Source organism: Aythya fuligula, chromosome 3 (assembly GCF_009819795.1).
Source record: "Aythya fuligula isolate bAytFul2 chromosome 3, bAytFul2.pri, whole genome shotgun sequence".
Classification (NCBI taxonomy): Eukaryota; Metazoa; Chordata; class Aves; order Anseriformes; family Anatidae; genus Aythya; species Aythya fuligula.
In genome coordinates, this window is record NC_045561.1 from 103,314,663 (window position 1) to 103,339,077 (window position 24,415).

The 24,415-nt window shown below is 41.0% G+C and overlaps 1 protein-coding gene across 1 annotated transcript in view; it reads left to right on the top strand.

The window, feature by feature from the left end:
• Positions 1-24,415, top strand: part of TAF1B (TATA-box binding protein associated factor, RNA polymerase I subunit B) — a 49,041-nt gene that overhangs the window by 20,719 nt on the left and 3,907 nt on the right. The window contains exons 9-14 of the mRNA XM_032185772.1: positions 15,782-15,929; positions 18,071-18,248; positions 18,554-18,600; positions 21,078-21,168; positions 21,672-21,742; positions 23,931-24,156. Of these exons, the coding sequence (XP_032041663.1) occupies positions 15,782-15,929; positions 18,071-18,248; positions 18,554-18,600; positions 21,078-21,168; positions 21,672-21,742; positions 23,931-24,156 (761 nt within the window). The remainder of the gene's footprint in view (positions 1-15,781; positions 15,930-18,070; positions 18,249-18,553; positions 18,601-21,077; positions 21,169-21,671; positions 21,743-23,930; positions 24,157-24,415) is intronic.

Sequence of the window (24,415 nt, forward strand, 5' to 3'; positions counted from 1 at the left end):
ATTTTTCCTTTCTTATTTGCCAGCCTCACTGAAAGGCCTTTTGTTGTCTCTTTCTTCTCCCTGCTATCTTCTTTCTTTCGTGGTTAACAGCTCATCATTCAGCATTAAATGCTGTCTGTTTGTGTCATTAGACCGGTAATTCTGGGCAGTTCTCCATTGTGTTCAGTTCAATAAAAATTTTAATTCATACTCCATTGTGATCTGATGCTGGCTTTGATAGCAAAAGGAAGAGCTTGAAAAGCAATACATATATTTGGTGCCCTAAGAAAAGGGGTAATTCATCCAGGGCCTGCCTTTTCCTTAAGGTAACCAGTTAAGTACCAGGTAACCAGGTAAGAGTGGGTACCATAGTGTATTCTCAAGTGGGTTGGAAAGCTCTTAAGCTCTTCTCAGAATGTGCTGCTTTAGTGCAGAGCATTTTATTCTGTGTGATGCTTTGGATTTTTTATTTTGTTGTTTTGAGTTGAAGGAGTATATACCTTGCACTCATATATGCACACACCCCCTCTCTGGTGCTGATTATGACATTCTTCCTCTTTTATTTAGAAGTGAAAGGCTTGCTTTAAACATTGGCAGATGATCTCTTCTCTATACTGTCTAAAAACTCTTAATTCTGTTTCTTCTTTTACAGTATTCTACAGTTTATATTTTATTTTTGTTCTTCTGCTTCTCTTTATCTTTTTCCACCATAATTTTACTCTTAGCAGCACTTTAGTATCCATACTAATCCTTCTGCCCCCCATCTTTCTATGTCAGCTTCAGTCAAATCTCATTTCTCCTGAGGATTTCAAAGATTTCGGAGATTAATTTGCCAAGATTTTCTGTTATTAAGGATAGCTCTGTGTTGCTCACTAGTTCTGCACGCTTTGTTTTCCAGTGGATCTGCTGTTTTTGAGTTTGGAGTGCCATAATGAGTCCTCCATTGAGGTCTTGTGTGTGAATGTGTTTTTTTCGTTTGTTTGTGGTGGTGGTGGTGTTTGATTTTGGCCTCCTTATATCTGTGAATTCTTCCAGAAAGAATAAAAATGTCTTTTCAGATCAGCAGCTCCTGTGGATTGAAGCTGAAGTGTCAATCGTCTCTCTCCTCTTATGACCTTACAAAGGTTGCTTGACTGACAAGATATTTTTAGCTTCCATCTTTCCCATTGTCATTGCACTATTTTCTTCAGGATCCATGCCAAGCTAATAATTCTAGAGTTCCTGAATCTCCCCTTTTACATTTTTTTTAAATACTAATGCTGAGAGCCCTTTGATCTTCAGAATTTCTTAGGATTATTTAAAAAACAGCATTTGTGTTTCAGAGAGCGCCTTAGTTATTTCCTTGAAGCTTCTGGTGTGTAAATTTTCTGATCCTATCCTTTGAAAAGCCATTAATATTATCAGATACTGCTGTACTTTTTTGCAGACATAAATTTTCTCTTCCTTACATATCGTTTGAACGAGATGGATTCGTGTTCTTCTTCCAGTTACAGAACAAGCTTGCTTTTTTCTTCCTATTTGTTTCACGACTTACCTGTGGCGTTGCAATTAAAGGTCCTTTTGTTGTTGTTGTGCACTTTCCTTGCTGCTTAGCTGCCTTTCCCTTTTTGTTTCATTGCAGAGCAGCTACGGAGCCGTTCCTTGCCTCTTTTATCCAGGAGACTGTCCCCGAGTACTGTGCAGTCAGTTCTGCCCAGCTCTGGTCCCCTGGTTGTGTTCTCCCTTTATTCTGTTATCCTAAAGTAAAAACAGGAACTGTCTAGGAGTATTAGTGACTGGCCAAGATGCTATTTTGAGAGGTCTAAAGTACCTGCTTTTATGTCTGGCTGCCAGGGATTTTTTTGTATCTACCATACTTGAGAACAAGGTTTAAATTTAGGATTTATATCCTGCTGCTACCCAAGGCAGCAGGATGTATACCCCCTTCTCTTCCAGCTTCACAGTGGTCCTATAGCAGTAATCCTTTGTGTTACAGCGTGGTTAAATGTTGCTGAGCTTTACCACGGCAGCAGATGTTAAACCAAAGGTGGTTGAACCTCAGATTTTGCCCCCGTTCCTAATTCTTGTGGTTATAGGCAGTTACACTTGGAGTACAGTTATTAATGCTTGTGAACCATAAACGTTTTTTGCCTTGTCACCATCTAACAGCTTAGTTGCTTAGTAAGGACTGGTTTAAATTAAATGGGGACGTGCCACAAAAATGTATTTGAATCAACCCGGCGTTGTTCAAGCATAGTAAAAGCAATTTTGTTTTGTAAATTTAACTGGCAAGTTTCAGAAGTCTAAGACGCCTCCTGATTTTGATTTCCTTGTGAATGTTGGGGGCAGAAGAATTGTCAGGTAGCCTGGAGGAAAATGTAGCATCGGAGGATTTCTCATGGATAAAGGAAAGAAAATTGCTCAATATTTCGAAGATTACCTGTTGTATACAACCAAAACCAAGACTTGGCTGTAGTCTTCAGGTTTCAAGCCTAATGGCTCAATTTTGGAGGTAATTTGGCGTTCAGTCCTCAGTCATTTCTAATAATCTCTGCCAGCTTGTTCTAAAGCATGTGATTTTGCAGTTCTGAATAACACATAGATAATACTTATTACTTAAGTATCAAGTATATTGCTTGGCTTATTAATGATGGAAAAGGTTGTTTGCATTTTCTTGTTAGGTACTTTCGTGTTTCTTCTGTTTTCCTTTATGCAACTGGGGCCATGTCCCATTGATAAAATATGTTACTGGGTTTGAAATGCATGAACCTAGACAGATAGGACCCAGATACTTGAGCAGATGCCAGAGTTGAGAAGAGGGACTGTTCCTAGAGTATTGATGCCTCTCTCCTTGCCTTCACTCAGCTCTTCTCCTTCAGGGCTGGGCAAGCTCGTGGAGGTCGCATGCTGCTCTCGTTCACATCTTCCCCCTTGCACCAAGAACAAAACTTACGTTATTTTTCATTGTCCTTTTGAATACAGGAAGCAAACACACACCTTCCCACCTCACAGAAGGGATGAGCAGTATTGCTGGGCAGGAAGGAGAGCAGGCTGTGCTCAATCCCCAAGGTGCACGGGGCACAGCCCGATGTCTGCGAGGCCGCTGTTGGGGACTGGCTGCTCGGCCCTGCCCGTCTCGGTGCTTAGAGCCAGGGGCTAAATATTCTGGGTGAACTCTGTAGCAGTGGCGTGAGCTTATATGAATATATGGAGTCATAATATTGGCCACTGGAGATCCTTAGAAATCTCATGGCAATTGTTTTTCGTGATACTAAAACTCTGGGTATTCATCCTGCTCTTCAGGCTAATTCCTCCTTTAGGTCTGCTTGTATTGTTCATTGGTTTCTGCCCTAAGCGGGATGGATGCAATATGGCCGAGTGCTTTCCTACAGCAAATGGCATTTCATGCTTTGGGATTGTTTTATATCAAAGATGCTATTTCTGGATCTGCAATTTCATCATCTTAAAAGCAGAAGGATTAGCATTCGCTTCATTACAGAGTTTGGGTATGTTAATAGAAGTTTATAAACTTGACAGTGTTTCTTAAGTGCTCGTGTTTCTTTAGTTGTGGGTGTGGATTTAGTCTCCTAATTATAGTACTCTTCTAGGAGGGGCAGAAGAAGTGAATCACTGTTTTAGGGCTTTATGTTTTTTGTCCCACCGTCTAAGGAGGAGTGAAATTCCTCTGTATTCTGAGCGCTGCATGAGGTCACCCTACTGAAGTTCTTGCAAAGAAAGGATTTCTACCATGGGTTTGGTATTGCTAATTTGATTTGGTGACAGCCAGGCATTCATTCCCTAAATTGACATTGCCATTCTGAAATTAATTTATTAAATAAGCATGTTGGTAAGTTTAAATTAATTTTTATTCTGAAGGTGGTTTTTAAAATAAAATGATCTGCTGACCATTGTTTGTGAGTAGACCATGTAGAAGAAGTAAATTGCCTGTCATTGGTGCACAGAGACACTACCTAAACCTGCAGAAGTAATTTTTAAAGAATGATAACTCTAAATAAAAAATCCAGATATAAGCGAAAGCATACATACAGGATCCTTCGTCTTCATCCTTCTATTCCTTCTCGTTTTTCACTTTTGTTCTCTTTACCTTCTTGATAAAATTCTTAACACTCTGTTATGAACAGCTTTGAATGTCTTGAAAAAATGTTACCTTCTTGACCAGATTTCTTGCAAGAAACTTGCTCTCTTCTTCATCTACTGAAACACAGAACCTCTCAGTTCCAGTTTTGAGAATACAGTTGGAGAAAATACAGCTTTCAATTTCTCCGATTTTCATCCCGTCCAGCAGATGACTAAAAATATTTTCTATTTGGAAAAGAGTAGTAAGTAAAGACATTGAGTGGGAAGGAGAAGATCTTGAAAGGCTGATACAATGCAGGCTTTGTATCGTGTATGGCATCGTTACAGTGGGTAAGCATTACACAAGGTGAGCGCTATACTTCAGGTTTTAGTATGATGTTTAAAAGACTATAATTCATTGACCCATGAGCTGCTATTAAAATACACAGGTATACTTTTTTCCACCAGTGTCGTCTTTGTGTCTGAGTACACCCACAAAGTGTAACTCAATCACCAGATAAGCCCGTGCTACCCATGTTTGTTAAATAGGAGGTGATTTTTTTTAAAGTAGAAAATTGGTCATGTTCTTTGAAAGCTGGTTATCGATGCTGCTACATTCATGTACCGACCTTAATTTAAATATCTGCATGATGTTATTCGTACAGGTTACTACAATCCCTTCCTGATCCTGTTTCAAACATGCAGCTGTTGTAGCTACAGTAGAATTATTTTCAAACTGCTCCCAGTTTCCAAAAAGGAATGGAGAACAGCACTTTGTTGATGTATAAATCCATCAGGCACCCATACTTAACAAATCTATGGAATTCTGGTTGTGTTGTTTGTTTGTTTTTTGTTTGTTTGCTTGCCCTCTCTAAAAGGTATGCAGAGTGACAAGGACAATCAAATATCTGGACAGGTTTCCTACAAGAAACAATTAAACATATCTATTTATCTTTCGAGCTAAAGAAGAGTTGACTAAGAGGAAGCTGTGATGATAGTTTACTCTGTTTAGGAGGCAAACGCTCGATGTCTCTTCCAATACAAGAATTGGGAGGTGTCAGATGGAGCTTGCTGGCCTGTTGGTTCGGAATCTGACAGCAGGAAATGCTTCGTGTGTCCTCTGGGCAATTGGAGGGACTGCTTGCCATCGGTTGGTGTTAAAGGGGGCAGGTAATGACTGCACAGAGGCCACACACACAGAAAAGGCATGTGGGGCTAATAAGTGCAGAGATCTCACTGCTGGCTCAGCCACAAGCTCTGTGAAGCTGGACAAATATTTGGGAAAGTGTCATTGTGGCTTGCTTCGTTCCTAAATTCATCCCTACTCATCTCTCCTGCTTGCTGCTGGATGCAAGGCTGAATAGATCTTTTTTGCTTGATGAGATGCAGCCGATTTTGTTGTTGTTGTTCTGGGATTTCATTTAGGGTTTCCGTTTGTGGGATTTGTGTTCTGGAGAGACCTTCTTAAGATGGTAACACTTCATTTTTCATTAACTAGGTATCTCAGCAACCTTTCTTCTAAGTCATAGTTCAAGCCTTTAAGTTGGGTGAATTTAATGTCGGTCCTTAAAGTTTCAGATTGAGGAGTCTGGGGTTGGTTTAACTAAAAGTACATTGAGGAATGATTAAATGGTAAAAGTACACAAAATCCTTTTTAAAAAGGGATATGGCTAACCTATGGCAAAGAACCCTAAGCAGTGCAAACTTTACAGTTTTCTTGAGCAAAAGCTTTGCTTTTTGAAGCAAGCTTTTGCATGCAGTTACTTTGTGATGACATTTTGGTGGAGTAACTAAAGGAATTGCTTGTTTAAATACAGTGCCTGGAATATAAGATTTCCTATTGATGAGTAGGATTGACGGTCCCCCATGCTTTTTTCACTTTGGTAAAGTGATGCTTCTAAACAGCCTTTGGTTCTTTTCTTTTTGGCCCTAAATACAAGTAGAGGTGATTTGTGAATATAAAAAGACGACAGTATTAATATGTCTTAGAGGTCATAGAAGATCCTGAGGTGGAAGGGTCCCACAAGGATCATCAAGTCCAACCCCTGGCTCCACACAGGACCACCCCAAAATCAGGCCATGTGTCTGAGAGCGCTGTCCAAACGCTCCTTGGAGCCATGCCCACTGCCCTGGGGAGCCTGTTCCAGCACCCAAGCGTGACCAAGGTTTTAAGGCTAAACGTACAGAATTTAGGAATTACTGGAATGAATTTACTTGTAGCTGAGGCCGATGTCTAAGCGTGCAAGGGTGTAGTCCCGAATCATTTAATCTCTTATTGTTTCTACCAGATAGCGTCTCAGTTTAATACACGGAAGGCGATGAGCTGCTCAGTGTATCTTTCCTTTTCTTCATCCGACGTGGGAGTTAGGGCTTGCTGTAGTGCACGCCACGTCGAGCCAGCGCTGTTGCAGAACGTGGGCTTCTTTTTTTTTTCCTCCTGATGCCCATCTCCAGGCGGTGGCGGCTCCGTTCAGGCTGGGCTGGGAGAAATGGAGCTGGGCTGCTCCCTGACAGCCGGGAAACTGGGACAAAGAGACTTGCCCGAAGCAACAGGGTGGGTTTGTGGTACTGTCATGTGTAAACCTGAAGATTTCCTAAATTTAATTCTCTCTTTTTTTTTTTTTTTCCCCTGCTGCCTTTTCAAAAGGGTCCCGAATTACTTCATAATCTGATCCTGGCTGATACCCACATCTCCGAGTCATCGTGCTGTGTCTTAGGGGAAACCTCTGCCCCTGGGACTGTCTCACAGCCCAGGTTTTGGTGGGTTGTGCGTTTGTTGTTTAGTTTGGGTCTGATTCAGACTGCTAATTGCTGACTAAATCGATGAATTGACTCAGGAACACAGGTCAAAGCGTTGGTGTGGGTTTCTGCCAGCATTCAGACTGCAGTGCCAACAGCTTTCTGCTTCCCTGGGGAGTGATCTACCAAGTTTGCCTTGTAGCTGGGCTCCTCTATTCATTGAGGCCCTTTCCTAAAATCACATTTGGTCTGGTGTGTAAGGATTGGGAAGATCTCTCTTCTCCTGACTACAATTTGAATGAGCCTAATTGCCCTGCGACTTTTTTCTTTTAGTGGTAACTCTGTGAAGAATTCAAATGAGCGCAGCAGCCAGTCCTGCTTGTTTATTTTAAAAATCTTCTGAGAGGTATAAAATTCCAGCCATACAAATTCTGCTAATCAGTAATGCTTTTCCCTTCCAAAACAAGCAGCAATTCCTGCTTTGGTCTGCCAGGGTTTTGTGATACCTTGTAATCTGAAGTTGGTTGGGGGGGATGTCTTTCTGTCAGTTTTTGTTTTCTTTCTTTCTTTCTTTCTTTCTTTCTTTCTTTCTTTCTTTCTTTCTTTCTTTCTTTCTTTCTTTCTTTCTTTCTTTCTTTCTTTCTTCATTTTAGCAGGTGCATGTAGTACTTGTTCAGGATAAAAAAAAAAAGTGCAGAATGAAAAGAAGCAAGGGTGAGGCTTTTATTTAAAAAAAAAAAAAAAAAAAAAGCTGAGGAGGAAGTTCACTGCTGAAAGGGTTATTGTAATCAAGTTTATCATGGGAGCTTGCTGTTGTGTAACAGAAACTCTAGCTTGTCCATACCTGTCTCAAAGCATTACTTAATGAAGAAAGAAAACAAACCTACCAAAATATTTATGAAATTCAATAAAATTTGTTCCCAAACTCCTTCATTTCAATACATCATGACAGACCAGCTCCTTGTTGCTTTCTCCATTTCTAGAAAGCCTACATTTTTTAGAGCCGTGGTATCTGTCGTTCAGATGCAGCTTGAGCACGGAGTGGGTAACACTCAAGCACGTGTCTCTGTTGGTTTAATAATATTGAAACTCATTTATTCAAAAACCACTTTAGCCAGGAAACATCTAATGAATATGATGTATTCCTCTGAAAGTAGCATATTAAAAAGTCTGCAATACGCACAAATATATATTTTTTTTTCCAGTGAAGGAGCACATTTGTACTGAATGCTCAGTTAGCTTTTTCTTTTGCATGTGGCTTGCTGGCTCATCCCTGTGCCATCTTGAATTCCATGATAAAAACTTTTAATTCAATGCAGCAAAGTATCCTCCTAGCACACCGAGATACTTTTTTCTCTCAAAAATGCATAAACATTGTTTATTGAGTCTCTTCTCAGTGCAAAGATCCTTCTCACTTCCTCTCTGCATCGATGTTCAGGAGTAATTTGGGACTTTAAGATGCAGTAGCTGTTTCAGATGAGATTTTGAGGGAGATTTTTATCAAGGAGAACAACAGAGAGAGTGCCACTGTTACTTGTTGTGTGATGTTCAAGCGTTATCTTGGTTTCCTTTTTTTTTTTTCTCTGCCCATGTGTTGCCAAGTAGATAACTTGGGCAACATGTTTGTCTGTCTCAAGATGAAGCAGTTGATTCCCTTATCCTGTCGTAGCCTTACAGTTATCCTCTCTGCTCCATGAGAGCCTCGTGAAGCAGCAATTCCTGTTGACCAAGCAAGAAGCATGCGCTTGGCCTTTTCTGCTGGAAGAACTCTCAGCAGCCACCTGTTTCTCAGCAGGTATTTGAGTGGGGCTGTCGCAGTTTCACCTGCCTTTGTTCGTCCTTGTCACTTGGTTCCCTTTAATAATTCCAGGCACACCCTTTGCTCTTACATCAGCATCTGTACATGATTCATGGATATCAGTGTTTGAAGAAATGCATCTGCTCCTTTAGTCCACGTAAAAACGGGGGTACCGAGGCAGATTTGGTGCTCATCGAACCTGCTCTGCTCTTTCTGGTGGTGGCAGGGAAGGGATGGAAGAGCAGCGTGCAGTGGTTCCCCCCACCATGCTTTCACCTCACGAGGCTGGGACGTTTGTTTCTGCCCAGCAGTGATAACAGTGCTCGCAGTGCCCATCCTTCACATCATGTATGTCTCTTGTCCATACCCTGTTCTCTGGAAAACAAACCGTTCATGCAAACTTCATGTTAAGACTGCCCAGAATCTTACTGCAGCAGAGCTGGCTGTCTTAGTTTTGACAGCTGACTTAGCTGGAAAAAAATGTGTATTAGTGAGAGGGTTGCTTATTTGGGAAGGTTTTTATTGATGATAATGCACACTGCTTAATTGCCCTTTATCTGTGTGTAAGAGTTATTGCGGGAGTTTCCTGCTGTTGCAGGTAGGACGGTGGTCGCTGAGAGGCAGATAGAGGTTAGGCAAGGGGAGGGAGGAAGACAATTAAAAATAGACATCGTTAGCATTTATTAGTGCATGTTTATATGGGAGGGAGTACCACAGTGGTGAGGGCAATACCCAAGTCATGGGAGAAAAAAAATCTTCAGTAATGGAGGAGTTTGGGCTTTGCACTCACATTATGGATATAGTACATAATGATTGGGTCACGAGGTCATTTTATTCACTATTAGATACGAATTTGGGTGTCTTTACAGTCGATCCTGTTGTGTAAGCTGCGAGCACTGCAGCTGGCTTCAGCCCACGTCAGGCTGGCAGGATGTGTTGGTGCTGCCGACCAGCAGGTAGAGCTGAGCCTGCTGAGTAGCGGGAGCAACTGCAGCGAGCCAGGCTCCGTAGGGCTGATGTGGTACCAAATCTTACCCTAGTTTGAAAGTTAGAGTTCCTAATAACTTATAATTTGTCACTCATAATTTGATCTAAATCTTCAGGTTAAATTGCTTGCTTACCCCATTTCCTGAGAAGTTTGGCACGCTTCTTCAAACTCAGGCCAGGCACCTCCAGAATGATAAGGTCTTGCAGGTTTTCAGGTAATTCCCACCATACCCAAACTCCAAATTTTACAAGTTCCCGGAGACCTACAAAAAGCCAATAATGAAAAAGTGAAGTATTAAAAGTATTAAAAGGTCAATTAGAGGAAGCTCGTAGAAAACGTGTCCACTGCTGAAGAGCTGAAGATAGAGCCTTAGAGACGAGGCAGGTATGGGACAAAAGATGGTGTCTGGATGGAAATGAACAGGTAGAGGGGTGAAAAGAAAGGGAACTGTGCTGGGGAAAAAGTACTGGAGAAGAGTATGTAGGGAAAAAAATAAATAAATAAAAGGTAAGAATTAAAAGAACTCTACGATTAATTCTTTTCAGAAAGGACAGAACCTAATCATGAAGCTCAATAAGAGCAAGTGCCGGGTCCTGCACCTGGGACGGGGAAACCCTGGCTGCATGTACAGACTGGGCGATGAGACGCTGGAGAGCAGCCTAGAAGAGAGGGATCTGGGGGTCGTGATAGACAGCAAGTTGAATATGAGCCAGCAGTGTGCCCTGGCAGCCAGGAGGGCCAATCGTATCCTGGGGTGCATCAAGAACGGCATCGCTAGTAGGTCAAGGGAGGTGATTGTCCCTCTCTACTCTGCGCTGGTGCGGCCTCACCTCGAGTACTGTGTGCAGTTCTGGGCACCACAGTATAAAAAGGACATGAAACTGTTGGAGAGTGTCCAGAGGAGGGCTACAAAGATGGTGAAAGGCCTGGAGGGGAAGATGTACGAGGAACGGCTGAGGTCACTGGGCCTGTTCAGCCTGGAGAAGAGGAGGCTGAGGGGAGACCTCATCACAGTCTACAACTTCCTCGTAAGGGGGTGTCGAGAGGCAGGAGACCTTTTCTCCATTAACGCCAGTGACAGGACCCGCGGGAACGGGGTTAAGCTGAGGCAGGGGAAATTTAGGCTGGACGTCAGGAGGGGGTTCTTCACAGAGAGGGTGGTTGCACACTGGAACAGGCTCCCCAGGGAAGTGGTCACTGCACCGAGCCTGTCTGAATTTAAGAAGAGATTGGACTGTGAACTTAGGCACATGGTCTGAATTTTTGGGTAGACCTGTGCGGTGTCAAGAGTTGGACTTGATGATCCTTAAGGGTCCCTTCCAACTCAGGATATTCTATGATTCTATGATTCTAATCACAATAAACTAAACAGAACTGTGAGTATGTGAGTACTGCTGGTTTCTCCTCCTGTAGGAGAAAACGGTCTGTACGGTGAGCTAAGAAGAGAGTCAGCCAGACCACACTTAAAACTAAAAGCTCTGGAGCCTGCAAATGAAGCTAGAAAGCCAGCCAGTTGTATACTGTGTTCTGCTGGTTGATCAGCAACATTCTGATACTGTCCAAACAAGTAGGGGAGGCTGCAATCTTGGCTCACCCCAAACAATTACTCGTTGCTCTGATCTGATTATCATGGTAATAATTTGGCTCGTTCGCTTCTGGAAACCAGGTGGCTCTTTTCTAGCACAGGTGAAAAATTCCATGTAACTTGGAAAGATAAAGGCAGCTGATTTAAATAGCCTAATGAGCGTGTATCATAACGAAAATCTTACTCTAGACACTTCTTTACCGACTGAGCAGCGTGTATTTTCTCTCCTATAAGAAATTGAGGGGAGAGGGAAAAAAATAAAATTATTCTCAAGTAGTACTGATTTTTTGTACCACTTTCTGTAGAAAACCTGATGTTAACTTACTTTCCATGTGTGAGAACAAGAGACAAAGATTTTAAAGACAAAGCTGTTAAGGAGAGTTCTCGGTAACCTCTGCACCCAATCTAGACAGGGTACGGGCTCTGTCAGCATTGTTGATCAGTCCTGAAGAAATTCCAGCTTGCGAAACACCTGAAAGGGCTATCAGGTGGCATAACTTTAAAAGGGTTTTCTGTCAGTCTTCCTGAAATTATTAAGTGCCCTCGAGGGTTTGTAACTGGGTTTTATACGCCGAGTGTTTCCCAGGTTCTCCAAACAAAGCGAGGGCTTGGTAACTCCGCATGCTGATGGACAGGGGAGGTGTCCTGATATTTAGCACAGAGGTACAACTGAAAATGTGTAATAAAAATCGTTTAACTTGCAATTGGATAAGCGAAAGTTGTGCTTGGAGGACATGTGGCCTGTGATCTAAGGCTGTCCCTTCTTGTCCAAGGACTCCTCCCTTGGGGTTTAATCACGAGGCAGTGTTTTCACTTGAAGGAGGCCCCGGCTCTGGAACTCGCTTTCCTACTGGATTTGTTGGTTGATTTTTGGTGCAACTTGTTTTATCACGTTGGTTTTTCCTGGGAGAGATGCATAGCTAGGTAGAAAGTGAGTATCTCATAGATAAATTTTATCAGCACTTAGCAATTTGGAGATCTTCAAAAGCCAGCTGGCCGTGGTCCTGGGCAACCTGCTCTAGGCAGGACCAGGTGATGTCCAGAGCTGCCTTCCAACCTCAGCCATGCTGTGGTTCTGTGACTTTGGAGGCGGCTTGACTGCAGTATTTTGCTTTTTCTTAGTACTGTACTAACACTTACTGTGCCTGTTGCATGGAATTTGGGCGTTCTGTTTGCTTTAACCCTCCCAGCAAGCAAGATTTTGCAGCATAAGAGATTTGCTGCATGAACTCCGAGCTCTTTCAGAGCCAAACAGGGTATGTGCATGGTGCCAGGTGAGAATTTCAGGGCTAGAAACTCTCCCCAGTCTCCCCAGTCCTCAACCTTCAAGCCTTCCAGCCCTTTGTTTGCTGTGATGTGTCTCTGAGATGTGATCTTCTCTTTGATTCAGCTTACACGGGCAGTTTGCAGGTGAGTAGAGGACTGCGTGCTCCTGCGGCGCAGCGTTCAGTCCATCCTGCGTTGTCCTGACTCAGCGCCGCGCTGTAGAAACACGATGACTGCAGTCAGTGCTTTTGAGCTCAGGGGGTTAAGCCCAGGAAAGGAGCAATTGATTTGGCTGGTCTTTATGAGATGAGCGTGTCCTTCCCAGATCTGCATGTCCCACTTGTGTTTACATCTCCTTATGAACACACATCAGCTAAGAACAGACTAACTCTGTTAACACCCTTTCAAAACCAGCCAAATGATAGCACTCAGCGTTCATTTTTATTTTTTTTTACGCCACTTGTGTTTGCTCTTAAAAAAAAAAAAAAAAAGTTATTATGAAGCAAAGAGCATGTGAAAAATAACTTGGTTGACTTCTCTAAACTGCAAACAAAAGCCTGGACTGGATTCGAAAAGCTTTGAAACAAAAGTCAGCGTTGGGTGTGAGGATGAAGGGATGATTCACGAGAGCCCAGGACAGGAAAGCTGTCTCCTTAGCCTGATACGGTGAGAAAAGCTCCTGTGTACAGTGATAGAGGTGCCTGCCTTGGACCCTCAAATTAAGAGTTACATTCCTTAAAGTACTTCTTTGTAAAATTAGACTGCTCAGATAACTTCACTGGTGATAGTTTCATGTTTGGGAAAGGGAATGCTTCAAATGACTGAATTCCCGGTGTCTTCATTTTCATCTGTGCTATGTTATTAAGAAGCTACTAATTCAGCTGCTTTTCATCAAAGGGAAAATGCATTTCCTTTATACCTAATTAGGAATATTACTCTCACGCTGCTTTTATTTGAATTATCTGGGACTTTTCCTTTTTCTCCCGATACACTCAAGAGGAGTTACGTCTGATTCAGGTTTTGTTCCAGGATTGTTTTGGTATTCAATGCAGAACTGCTTTTTAAGAGGAATGGAAAGTAATGTGAGCCTGGTAGCGCATGTTTTTCTTGTTTCTCAAGACTGTCACGTCGCAGTCTAAGCCACTTTTTAACACTGTTTAGAAAATATAATGAACATGATACAACTTCCTAACTGTTACCCAAGTTGCATGTGTAATAGCGACAGTGGAGTTATTCGTTTGCTTAAGTGTGTATTAATGCAATTAAGGAAGTCTTAACTGCGGTCTGGGGGGAGATCGTTTAAGAAAATGAATGGAAACGTTTGGCAATCGTTCAAAAACTATGAAATTTGAGCAATTGCCACATAGCTTATGTTAAAATAGGTGAAACCAAGTGATTGGATGAAAAGGCAGTATCTCAGCCTTGCTGTTGTCGTAAACACAATGGCTTTGTTTTCAGTCTGGTCTATAAAACCAGGAGCCTGAGTTTGGCATTGTTCAGGAAAGTTTTGAATCCGTGTACAAAGTGTAAACTCCTGCAGCATTCCTGCTGAAGGAAAGTACCTTAAGCACAAGCTGACTTGATAGATATGATAGATGATAAGCAGCTCTGCTGAGTTAGAACCGCCAAGGCCAAGCAGAAAATGCAAGGCTTATACGTGTAAAAGGGTAAAGTAGCCTGAACAACTGGGAGTTACCACTTCAACAGGTACATTCAAGCAACCGTTTAAAATATAAAGAATTAAGTCACACAGTACAATGTTGAAGAGTTAAAGTATTAAGAAATGAAGGTCAAATCTTACAGTCCATGCTTCTGCAAACTCCACCAGGTCCTGCTGAGTTGGCTATGAAGAAGCTTACCAAAATCTGGCCGTGAGTTATGTTCTCCTCTAACAGGAAAATCTCAGGAGAAATTGGGGGAATTTTCTTCATACAGTCAATAGTTTGGAAAATGATAAATAACTGAGTGCGTAAGTATGGAAGGTGGTGGAGCAAATAAACCTGGAAACCATTTCCAAACATAGAAGTCCGAGACAGTGACTGGGAGCCATCAGCATGGATTTACAAAGGGGAAATGGTCGGACCAACCTGATGACCTCTGATGACAGGCAGGAGGCTTGGTGGAAGCTCTTCATCTTAAGCAAGGTTTTTGACTCAGTCTTCCACAACATCCTCATTGACCAACTGATGAAGTTAAGGACTAGTTAAGGGGACTGCAAGGTGGATTGAAAACTGAAAGGCTGGGCACGAAGGGTTCTGGTCCGTGGCATGAAGTCCAGCTGGAGGCCAGGCACTGATGGTGTACTCCAGGGCTTGATACCGAGGCCAGTACCGTTTAATAGCTTCATTAATGACCTAGATGAAGGGTTGGATGGGACGCAGTGTACCCTCTGCAAGTCTGCAGACGATGTAAAGCTGGGAGGAGTGGTTCATACAGCAGGTGGGTGTGGTGCCAGTCAGAGGGACCTCAACAGGCTGGAGAAATGGGCCAACAGGAACCTCCTGAAGTCCAGCGAAGAGAAATGTCAAGTCTTGCACCTAGGGAGGATTAACCCCATGCACAAATACATCCAGCTGACTGGAAAACAGCTTTTCACAGAAAGCCCTGGGAGTCCTGGTGGACAAGATACTGTGAAAATGGATGTACTGGCGTAAGTCCCAGCAAGGACCTTGAAGATGATAGCACGAAGCATCTGCCAAACGATGGGAGGCCGAGGGAACTGGCACTGTTCAGCCTGGAAAAGAAGAAGATCCTTAGTGTGGTAGCTAGGGACAGGATAAGAGGAAATGGGCACAAATGAAATACAGGAAAATCAATTTAAGCATGAGAAAAAAAATATACATTGTATAACAAAGACAGCGAGCCACTGGAACAGCAGGTTTCCCACAGAGCCTTGTGGAGCTTCATCTTTGGAGATGTTCAAAATCCAACTGGGTCGTGGTCCCGGGCAGCCTGCTGTGGCTGCCCCGAGCACGGCACTTGGACTGGATGCTCCCTCCCAACGTCAACCATTCTGATTGTCATCTCTTTCCTCTTTAGCAATTTTCCTCTTTAGCAATTTTTTAATGCAATTTTAATCTTGGAGCATCCGGAAACGTATCAATCACTTCATAGAAAAGGTAGTGTGTCGGTCGCAGGTCCGATGAGCAATGTTTTCTTGGCTTTTTGCATGTTTTATGGGCTTTAAAACCAGCCCGTGTTTCTCTCTGCAATGCTGCGGTCTGGCTCTGTTCTCGCATGTGTGTTTAGTCATAGGGTGTTAAAAGAAGGCAGTGTTTCTGTATCAAATAAAGAATTTAAAATCAGTAATTTAAAATCAACGATAGGGTAAAAGAGAAAATGCGTAACCCGCTCTGTCCCTGTCTTTCAGTCATGGCCTGTGTATGAAGAGGTGTACAGCAAAATGATTGAACTTGCAGCCTTTTTGGACCTGCCTCATTTTCCAGATATAACAGAGAGCTGCTTTCTCCATCCGGACATGTTGTGCATGAAGTACCTGATGGAAGTTAATTTACCTGGTAAATATTTTCCCAAACCCAAACCGATAAACTTTTTCTTTGGTTTATTAAACCCCAGCAAAAACAAAAAACAAAAACCTCAAATCACTACTTTAAAAGCGCCTCCTCTTTTTCTTCTAATTTTTCTTCTAATATTTCTTCTAATACATCTTTAAGCTTGAGCTGAAAGATCATTTCTGTAGAAAGCACCTTCATCAAACATTGAAAGTAGGTACTGAAGGCCCAGGTACTCAGGGGCGCTTCGGTGCTGCCTCTCAGCCTGTTGAATGGACACTTCATCTGAGACCTTTCAGTGTCTGTGTGAGCTCAGAGGCACTGGTGGAAGTCATGTGGCTTATTGAGATAAAAGATACATGAAGTCAGGACCTGATTGCTTGGCACTGAAAGGAGTTGTCATGTGTGAAGTTGAATATATGTTCTACAATGTTGCATAACAGCATTAATGAGGGATGCGGGGTGACAGATCAACCCATCTTGATTATTTCTGATTTAGTTTTGAAATAATTTATTGCATAAATATGAAATTTTTGCTTATTCATAAGTTCAGTCTTGATTATTGAACTACCAAACAAAAACCGATGAGTCCTAGCATGTAACCTGTGTCTGCTGGGTTACTGTACTTCTGTCAAGTACTGCTGGCTCTGGAGATGACATCTGTGGGCAAATAGCCTGTAAATTATCTTTTTTCCCCCAAACATTCCAGAAATTGTTTTTGTTGGTGGTTTTTTTGTTTTGTTTTGTTTTGTTTTGTTTTTTTTAAATCTTATTTTGCAATTAGTTACATTGAATAAAACTACTTTGTTTTTCCACATACCGACAGCTAATGGAAAAAAAAAAGACAACCAAAAGATTTGGGGATAAAATGCCAGAGAAAAAATTCTGCCTTTGTTGTTTTACACCAGTGTTGCACTAGAGCCTGTAGAGGCTCACTTATATTTCACGTTATAAGGTGTCAATTCAGTCAAAGAAAGGCTAGAAATTTGGCATTTTTAGGTTTATTACAGAGAAATATAAAGCTGTGTACCCATTGAAACTTGCTATAAGAGCAGAATATATTGTCCTTCACTCTTTCCTTGCAACTGAACTTTTCATCATGGAAAGTATCTTTTTATTTATTTATATTATTTATATTTTATTTGTATTTATATTTTATTTCTATTTTAGTTTATTGAAAAAAGACTGCTGTTGCTGCCTGAACACCTAAAATAAATTGGCAGTGTCTCTTAGGACGTTGAATAATAATGAAAATGTGGTTTAAAATACCTAAAGGATCAGAAAGTATATTGGCAGTATATTTGTAAATAAATTTGTTTGGAAAATGCTTTTATGCTTTTCAGCTTTTATTCAGCTTTTACTGTTACGTACAAGAGGATTAAAAATTAGTTTGTGCTGAACTCTGTAAGGAGCAAGAGAATAGAGAGTAGAGCTGGATTAAGGTTGTACTTAGTCATACATTGCTAACCTTTGTGGAATCTGATGGTGATGTAACCGCCACCCGTATTTCTTGCTGAGCAGGAAGGGTGAGAAATTTGGGGGATTTGTATCTGTGAAAAATAAGCATGAAGTAATAAGAGGCTGGCTGGATATCCTGCTGCTGCTTTCGGAGCTGCAGTTGTGTAGGTTTGACATAAGCCACACTAGCGGGTGCAATTAGTCTTTACGGCGTAGTGCCAGTTTTAACCTAAACTGCCTGTTTTAGCCTCAGCAGGGAGCGTTCCCCAGCCTGCTGCTGTGCCCAGCTAGCCCCAGCCCTACATTTTTTTTTTGGTTGATAGACAGGAAAAATGTTCCTGACAAGTTTTTGGCTTTCGGGGTTTTTTGAAACTAGAGTTCAACTGTATTTATGTTCTGTGTGTGGATCCAAGAATGCTTTCCTGGAACAACGTTCAGGATCATGTAACAACATCTTTTGGATAACATTTAAAAAAGGGGGGATTTTTTTTTCCATGCGTCATTTTTTCATTGTATTTCCAATGAAGATTACCCACGGTATATAAAAATATCCAAAAATGCTTCTCAGCCTGAAAAACGGCCAGTTGTAAAAATGTAAGCATCATTTTCTTCTAATGACCAATATATTTGTACCGTACCAGTCTTTTAGCTTGTCTCAATGCACTTATATTTTTATTTATATTAATTAGATGAACTACATAATTGGACTTGTCGAGTGGTGAAAAAGATTGGTTTTGGAGAAGTGGATTTCCTGACTTTCACGCCTGGAAATAAATCAACAAGAACAGTGAAATACGATGTCCTTGCTGCAGCAATAATTGTAGTAGTTCTGAAATTGTTGTTTTTATTAGATGATCACTATGAATGGTACGTATACAAGCAAATCTCCAACAAAGCCCAAACTTTCAAATGGTGCAAGTGACTGTCTTGGGTTGCACTTTCTTTAGTAATATTTGATTTGTAATATTTTAATTTTGATTAAGTTCAGTAGCGTAAAACGTGATCTCGAAGGCATTTTAGCAATTGAGCGTCTCTTATTTTCACAAATCACCAGTTTGAATCTGAAACCTGGAATGAAAATGAGGGTGTAATATTTGTCAGTTGTATTTTAAATTCACGTGAAAAGTGCAGTATTTGGGGCTATAAAATGGCCTTTTTTTTTTTTTTTCCAGGTTACTTTCAGGCTTTGCTGCAGAAAGAAATAAAAATAACAAAGAAGGTACGGAAATATTCCAGTAGAAGCAGTCTTATGATTTTGTAAATGAAATAACTGTGTAATCAGGATTAGAAAGACTTAATCCTTTTGATGGTTAAAGTGTCTTTTTGTGATTTATTCCTTTTAGAAAGGTCTTTATTGAAAGAAAACACCATCTTGTTCATATAAAATTGTCTTGGCTTCCTCACGTAATTCTTATTGTACCGGATAAGGAATTTTGTATGTGTTTTAGTGGAAACCTTTCTTCTTTTCACGTTTGCCTCTTGTTTTAGATCGTTCTGCATGTTAGGCGAAGGTGAATGGTTATACCATAAAGAGGGAACGCGCTTTGATCGTAAATAGCAGATACTTACTAGGGGCATCAAACCACATTTATGATACAATCCAAACTTGTTTAGTCTTGTTAAATAAAATGTCTTAGTGTGTAACATATTTGAGATGTAATCTGTTTTCTTCCAAATAATCCTGAGAGAGTGTGGAAAAGCTAGGAGCAATTAAGATAGAAAAGATAATGGTGTGAACATGGTTCTTTGAGGGCAGAAAGACCAAATCAAAGATTAGAAATCCTCAGGAAGATTCTCCATGGCCTTATCCAGATCACAGTTGAAGATAAGATCAAAGATGTGTTATGGTGATTTATGTTTTCAGCCTTCCATCCGGTTTTGGGTTCGTTTTTACCCTTCTGTTACTTTCTAAAAAAATTAAGTCAGTAACAGAAATCAGTGTTAGCCAGGCATGAGCACAATTACTGCTGGATGTAGAGAAGTCATTACTCTCAACTAAAACCCATAATCCTCATTTTTAAGTGGATATGCAAACTTATTTGGGATCTCACTTTTTCAATTTCATTTCCATTGAAAACTTGGAGTACGTAATAGTGACAGGAGTAGAAGTTGCACAACTGCTTACGAGCCCAGGCTCAAAGCCATTAATGTCTTAATAGGGTTTCTACCTTATTAACCAGTCTCGTTGCCTTTGGGAATTAACAGCTCATTCTTTGCCCACTTTTTTTTTTTTTTTTTTTTTTTCTCTTTGAAATCTGCTGGTACAAAACGATCCATATACTGTGCTGTGTTGTCCCTGTTCTTCAGACGTTGGAGTGACAGTGAGCAGCCGACGTGAGAGTTTTTTGTTCAGGCACCGATCAGTGCCAGAGCTCAAAACTGCCTCTGGCACTTTCCCAAAGTTAGCGTACCGAAATGAATAATGGCTAATACCGACTTGTAAGGATTCGGTGTATGTGAACTTCATTTTCAATTTAACTTTCCTCTCTCTAGTCTTTTTTTTTTTTTTCCCAGCTCCTGTAGTTTTTAAAGACAGACTGGGAGCTGTACGGCAGATAGCTGTAGCTACCTAGTGCGTGTTTGTGTGGCTATGTGCTGTGAACTGCACACATACACACTGTTGTTTATGTTCAAATAAAATGATTGAGACACGTGTGTGTCTGTCTGTGCGTATCGCAGAGCTGTATGTTTTCCACTTGACTCAGCTGTGTGAAGGTAGGACCAGCACCACCAGCCAGCTACACGGTTACTGTAGTCTCTGGCAGTGGGCTTGCTTGTGACAGATGCTTAATAATTTGTATTAAGATAAATGTAAATAGTTTTTTCTTCCCCTGGACGTCCCTCTCAGCACTGTCTGGGCTGAGGATTTCACGAAAGAAATGGTATCCACACCTTTGAATTTTAAGAAGTACTGAAGGATCTTTCTTCCTTCATTTGTTTGTTGTTTTTTGAGTCCATCTGTACAGTCGTAGCTTTAAAGACATCTTGCGGTAGGATAACTCAAATACGAACAAGCACAGATAATATAAAAAATACAGAAGTTCGATCATAAGAGCAGTATAGTCACCCTCAAAACAGTTCAAACAGCTAGCTGGCAGAGCTGATCATGATGCAAGCATCAGTGCAGTGCAGCTGGGGTAATGGGGAAATGCAAAGCTTGGTTAATTCACAATGCAGATAATACACCCACGAGTAATAAGAGATGGTTATATTTTAATTGTACTCTACGCCGGAGTTCTGTTTGCAGTTCTTATTCTTACTGTACCCTGTTGATCTGCTTCAGTCCCATGCCTCTTTGGAGCATCAGTGATAAACGTGCAGCTGGAGTGCCTTGTGCCTTCATATTTTTGCATGTGCTGGTAAATATTTGTGCATATATCAGTGAGTGAGAAGCCCGTGCTTAAAAATATGGGACAGTGATATAAAGTGAATAAAATGGGCTAGCTTATCCTTCCTGCCCTGCAGTATCTCATGCGCAACAGGGTTGACAGTGGGGTCTTGATGACACTGTTTCAAATCTGAGCTTTGGAAATCATTTATTCAGACCTAGGCTTGACCTACAGTTTCATTAATTCCTTGAAGCCAACGTTCAAACAGACAAAGGCCAGTCCATGTTGTGGAGCTCTAGTTTGGTAGTCTGCGTGTCACTTGTTTCTTTCACTTCTTCACAACCTAAAGTGTGAATGTTTTATTCAGGTGGTCCGTATTTTGAGTTCAAAGAGTGGTACAAGGTTATAAAATGTTCCTTGGATGCGGAGCAAAAGAAACTGGATGAAGAAAGAGCCAAGTAAGAAGTTTTTAAGTACTTACTACTACTCCTAATAGTATTTTTAAGGTAGACGGTTTAAAGTGAAATTCCGACCTCTCCAGAAGTGGAAAAGGTTTGGAATTTGCTCCATATTTCCATCCAGCAAGCTTGGGTGAATAAAGTGATTAAATCCCCATCTTAATTTTCTATTTACAGTCATCAAGTTTATCCAGCATATTAATTAAATGCCCGCTTTCTGCGACAAGTAGCTTATACAACCGAACAGTTAACTGATTACAATAAATCTGACGTGCATCTGGTTGTCTACTCAAAGAAAGATTTTCTGTATGTGTTGGATGGCCTAGATTTAATGGTGCTAACCATTAGATTATTTTGGTTTTATTTTAACAGCTCTAGCAATATCCATTAGATTATTTTGGTTTTATTTTAACAGCTCTAGCAATATCTTAAGAAATTGCCATTCTTTTACGCGCTTGCTCCATCCTTCTTCTGCCTAACAACTTCTATTTCTCTTGCTGTAGGTATCTGTGGAGATGTGAAAAGCCGTTGTTTTATTCAGTCAAGAAGAAATCCAAAGTCCTTAGGAGAAGACGTGAGTAAACTCTGCCTCTTTCCACCAGCACAGAAATGTGCTCCAAGTTTTCCCATCATAGAAAATCTGCAGCCCTGACTGTGATAACATTTACATCTTAAAATACTTTCCCTTCTTTCTTTCATCTCCAGGTAAAATTAACGTAGTGCTATTTTACAACTCATGGCTGGAATTCTTCAATCAGATGTTTTCCTCCTGCTTAATTGCAACTGCCTTTGCCAGTCTTCCCTTTGCCAGTCTTCCTAATGCCCTGTTTAACGCAATCTCAGAATGAGTACTGTGTCCTCATCGCACCGATTTGTCATCTGCCTTTATATAACTGTGCTCTTCACCGATTTTTGTTGCTCTCCCATGGCTTTTCTAGCCCTTCTCTTCTTTAGTCCTTCATATGAATGTCCCCCAGTATGTCCGCTGGTCAACCCTGCCTGTCCATATTCTCTCCCAGTTATTTTTGCAGTTTTCTACAAAAATACGAGGAGGCTTTTTTGTCTGAACATGACTTTACTCAAATAGTGAGCTGTATATGGTGAGAATGAAGGTCCATCCATTTTATTTTAGTAGTTGTAGAAGTACCTCTAAGAATTTGTAGTGATTTACTTTTCCATTACAAACAAACAAAAGACAGCCAACAAAAACCACGCTCGTCTGTGGAAATAGGAGAACCAGAATTTTATTCAACTAAATAAAACATGAAGTTCTTTATTCTACACTTAACAGTAGCAAGCAGCAGGTATTTGGAGAGAGACGTTAAGTGTGCCAAGTGATGTTTTTCCCTTTATATGCTCTTCCAGTCTCGTGAAGTGACTGGTTCAGGGACTTGGAAGCACGTTGTATAGTCCGATTTGGTTTGAATAGCTTGTGTTGGACTTCCTGTGCAAGAATGCATTTGGTTTTTATTCATGTTTTTACGCTTCAAAATTCTGTAGGGGTGATCCTGCAGTTGAGTCACCTTCTGCGGCAAAACACGTTTCACTTTATTCCAAGCTGATGGCTTCCTCAGATGCCCTGTACTTCCTGTGTTTGTAAGAAAAAGGGAAAAAATATTAATTGTTTATTATTTCTGTGCCACTCTGGATTCCCCTTGTGGCTCTGTTTCTCTTTGAGCTTTACCACCAACTACTGCAGGCAGACTCTCCCATAGTGCCATTTTGGCTGGGCAAGATTCATCGTAAAACAATGTTAAGTAGCAGAGATGATGAATGCCTACGCAGAGAGTGCTCTAGAGCTGTCCTGCTGGTGTTAAACATTTTGTACTTTTGGCTGGTTATTTCTGGATAGATCACATGTTTCTTGGTCTGAAAGTTTCCTTTACTTGTAGCAGCTTTTTACCCTTCTGGCTTTTAGCAGTGGTAGTGGGTGGTGGTGGTTGATTTTAGTAAAGCTTATCTTTTGTCTTGCAAAATAAGCCTCCCATTCCTTGGATCACGTTAGGATATCTTTCCTGCCTTTTTCCAGTTTATGAATGAGCTTACTCTGATACAGGTCATAAAAAGAACCTGGAGTTCCAACAACAGCGTTTTTTAGCTGGCTTGTTATCCTAGGGAAACACAGGGTTATGTGGTCATGTTGTGTGTGCCAATCCGTCATCTTTCCCTCTGTCCATCAGCCTCAGTAAAGTATGAAAGTTTGTCATCCTCACTTGCATTTGATGGGGTTTAGAAATCTCAAAGTTGTTCCTGTGGGCTTCCAAGAGGGTAGGTAGGGAGAAGAGGGAGACCCCATAAAGTGCTCTCACTGAGAGAGGAAGAAACACTTCGATGTGATTTTTTTTTTTTCTTACACCATGTATTAGATTTTTTCCAAGTATTTCACTAGTAGTGGAGAAAGGTGGTGTGTCTATTTTATTATTATTTATTTTATTTCCAGTTGAAATCTACACTATGAAAAGCGTAACCTTAAATCCATACGTGTATGAAGCCAGGCTTCCATAATTCTGGCACACAAGAAACTACTCAATAAATCTTAGCCAGTCCAAGTGATAGCATATGGCCAGGTAAATGCAGTGGAAGGCATCCTGGCCACAGAACCCTAAACTTTCTCAGTATTCCTTGTAGGTGTTTGTTTTGTTGTTTTTTTTTAAAGGTACAAATACCCCTATTTTATTCCTTTGTAAATCACCTCTAAAGAGTACTCCAACACTTAATACTTCTGCCTTTTTTTTTTTCCTTGTTTGTTTCTATTTGTGCAGAGATGGTTGTGAACTTGCAAAATCAGTTTTGCAAGCTGTCTGGTTCAGTGCAACCTGCCGAAAGGCCAAATCCTTCAAGTTTTCAGTTAAGTTGGTCTGAAGAAAACACAGATGGGACTTGTTTTCATGGGCATAGCCTGAAGGGAATTTTGCAACAAAAGAACGGTGTACTTACAACCATCAACCCTGACTATTGGCTGTGCACAATTAGACTATGCCGTGAAAAGTAAGTATTCACATTTTGCTTAAATACCTTTTGGAAAAATCTCCTGACAGTGAAGTATGGTGTGTGTGTATACATCTCTCTCTCTATATTTTTCTTTCCAAATGACAAATACGGGGTGTGTATACAACTATGTCTTCACATATATTTAAAATCTTTTGTAGAAAGGGGTGTGTGCGGAAGGGTTAGTCTTGGATTGGGAGTAGACATTGTAATATGAAGAGCGATCAAAGCGAGCTTCTGCGAAGAGAGGAGATGAGAC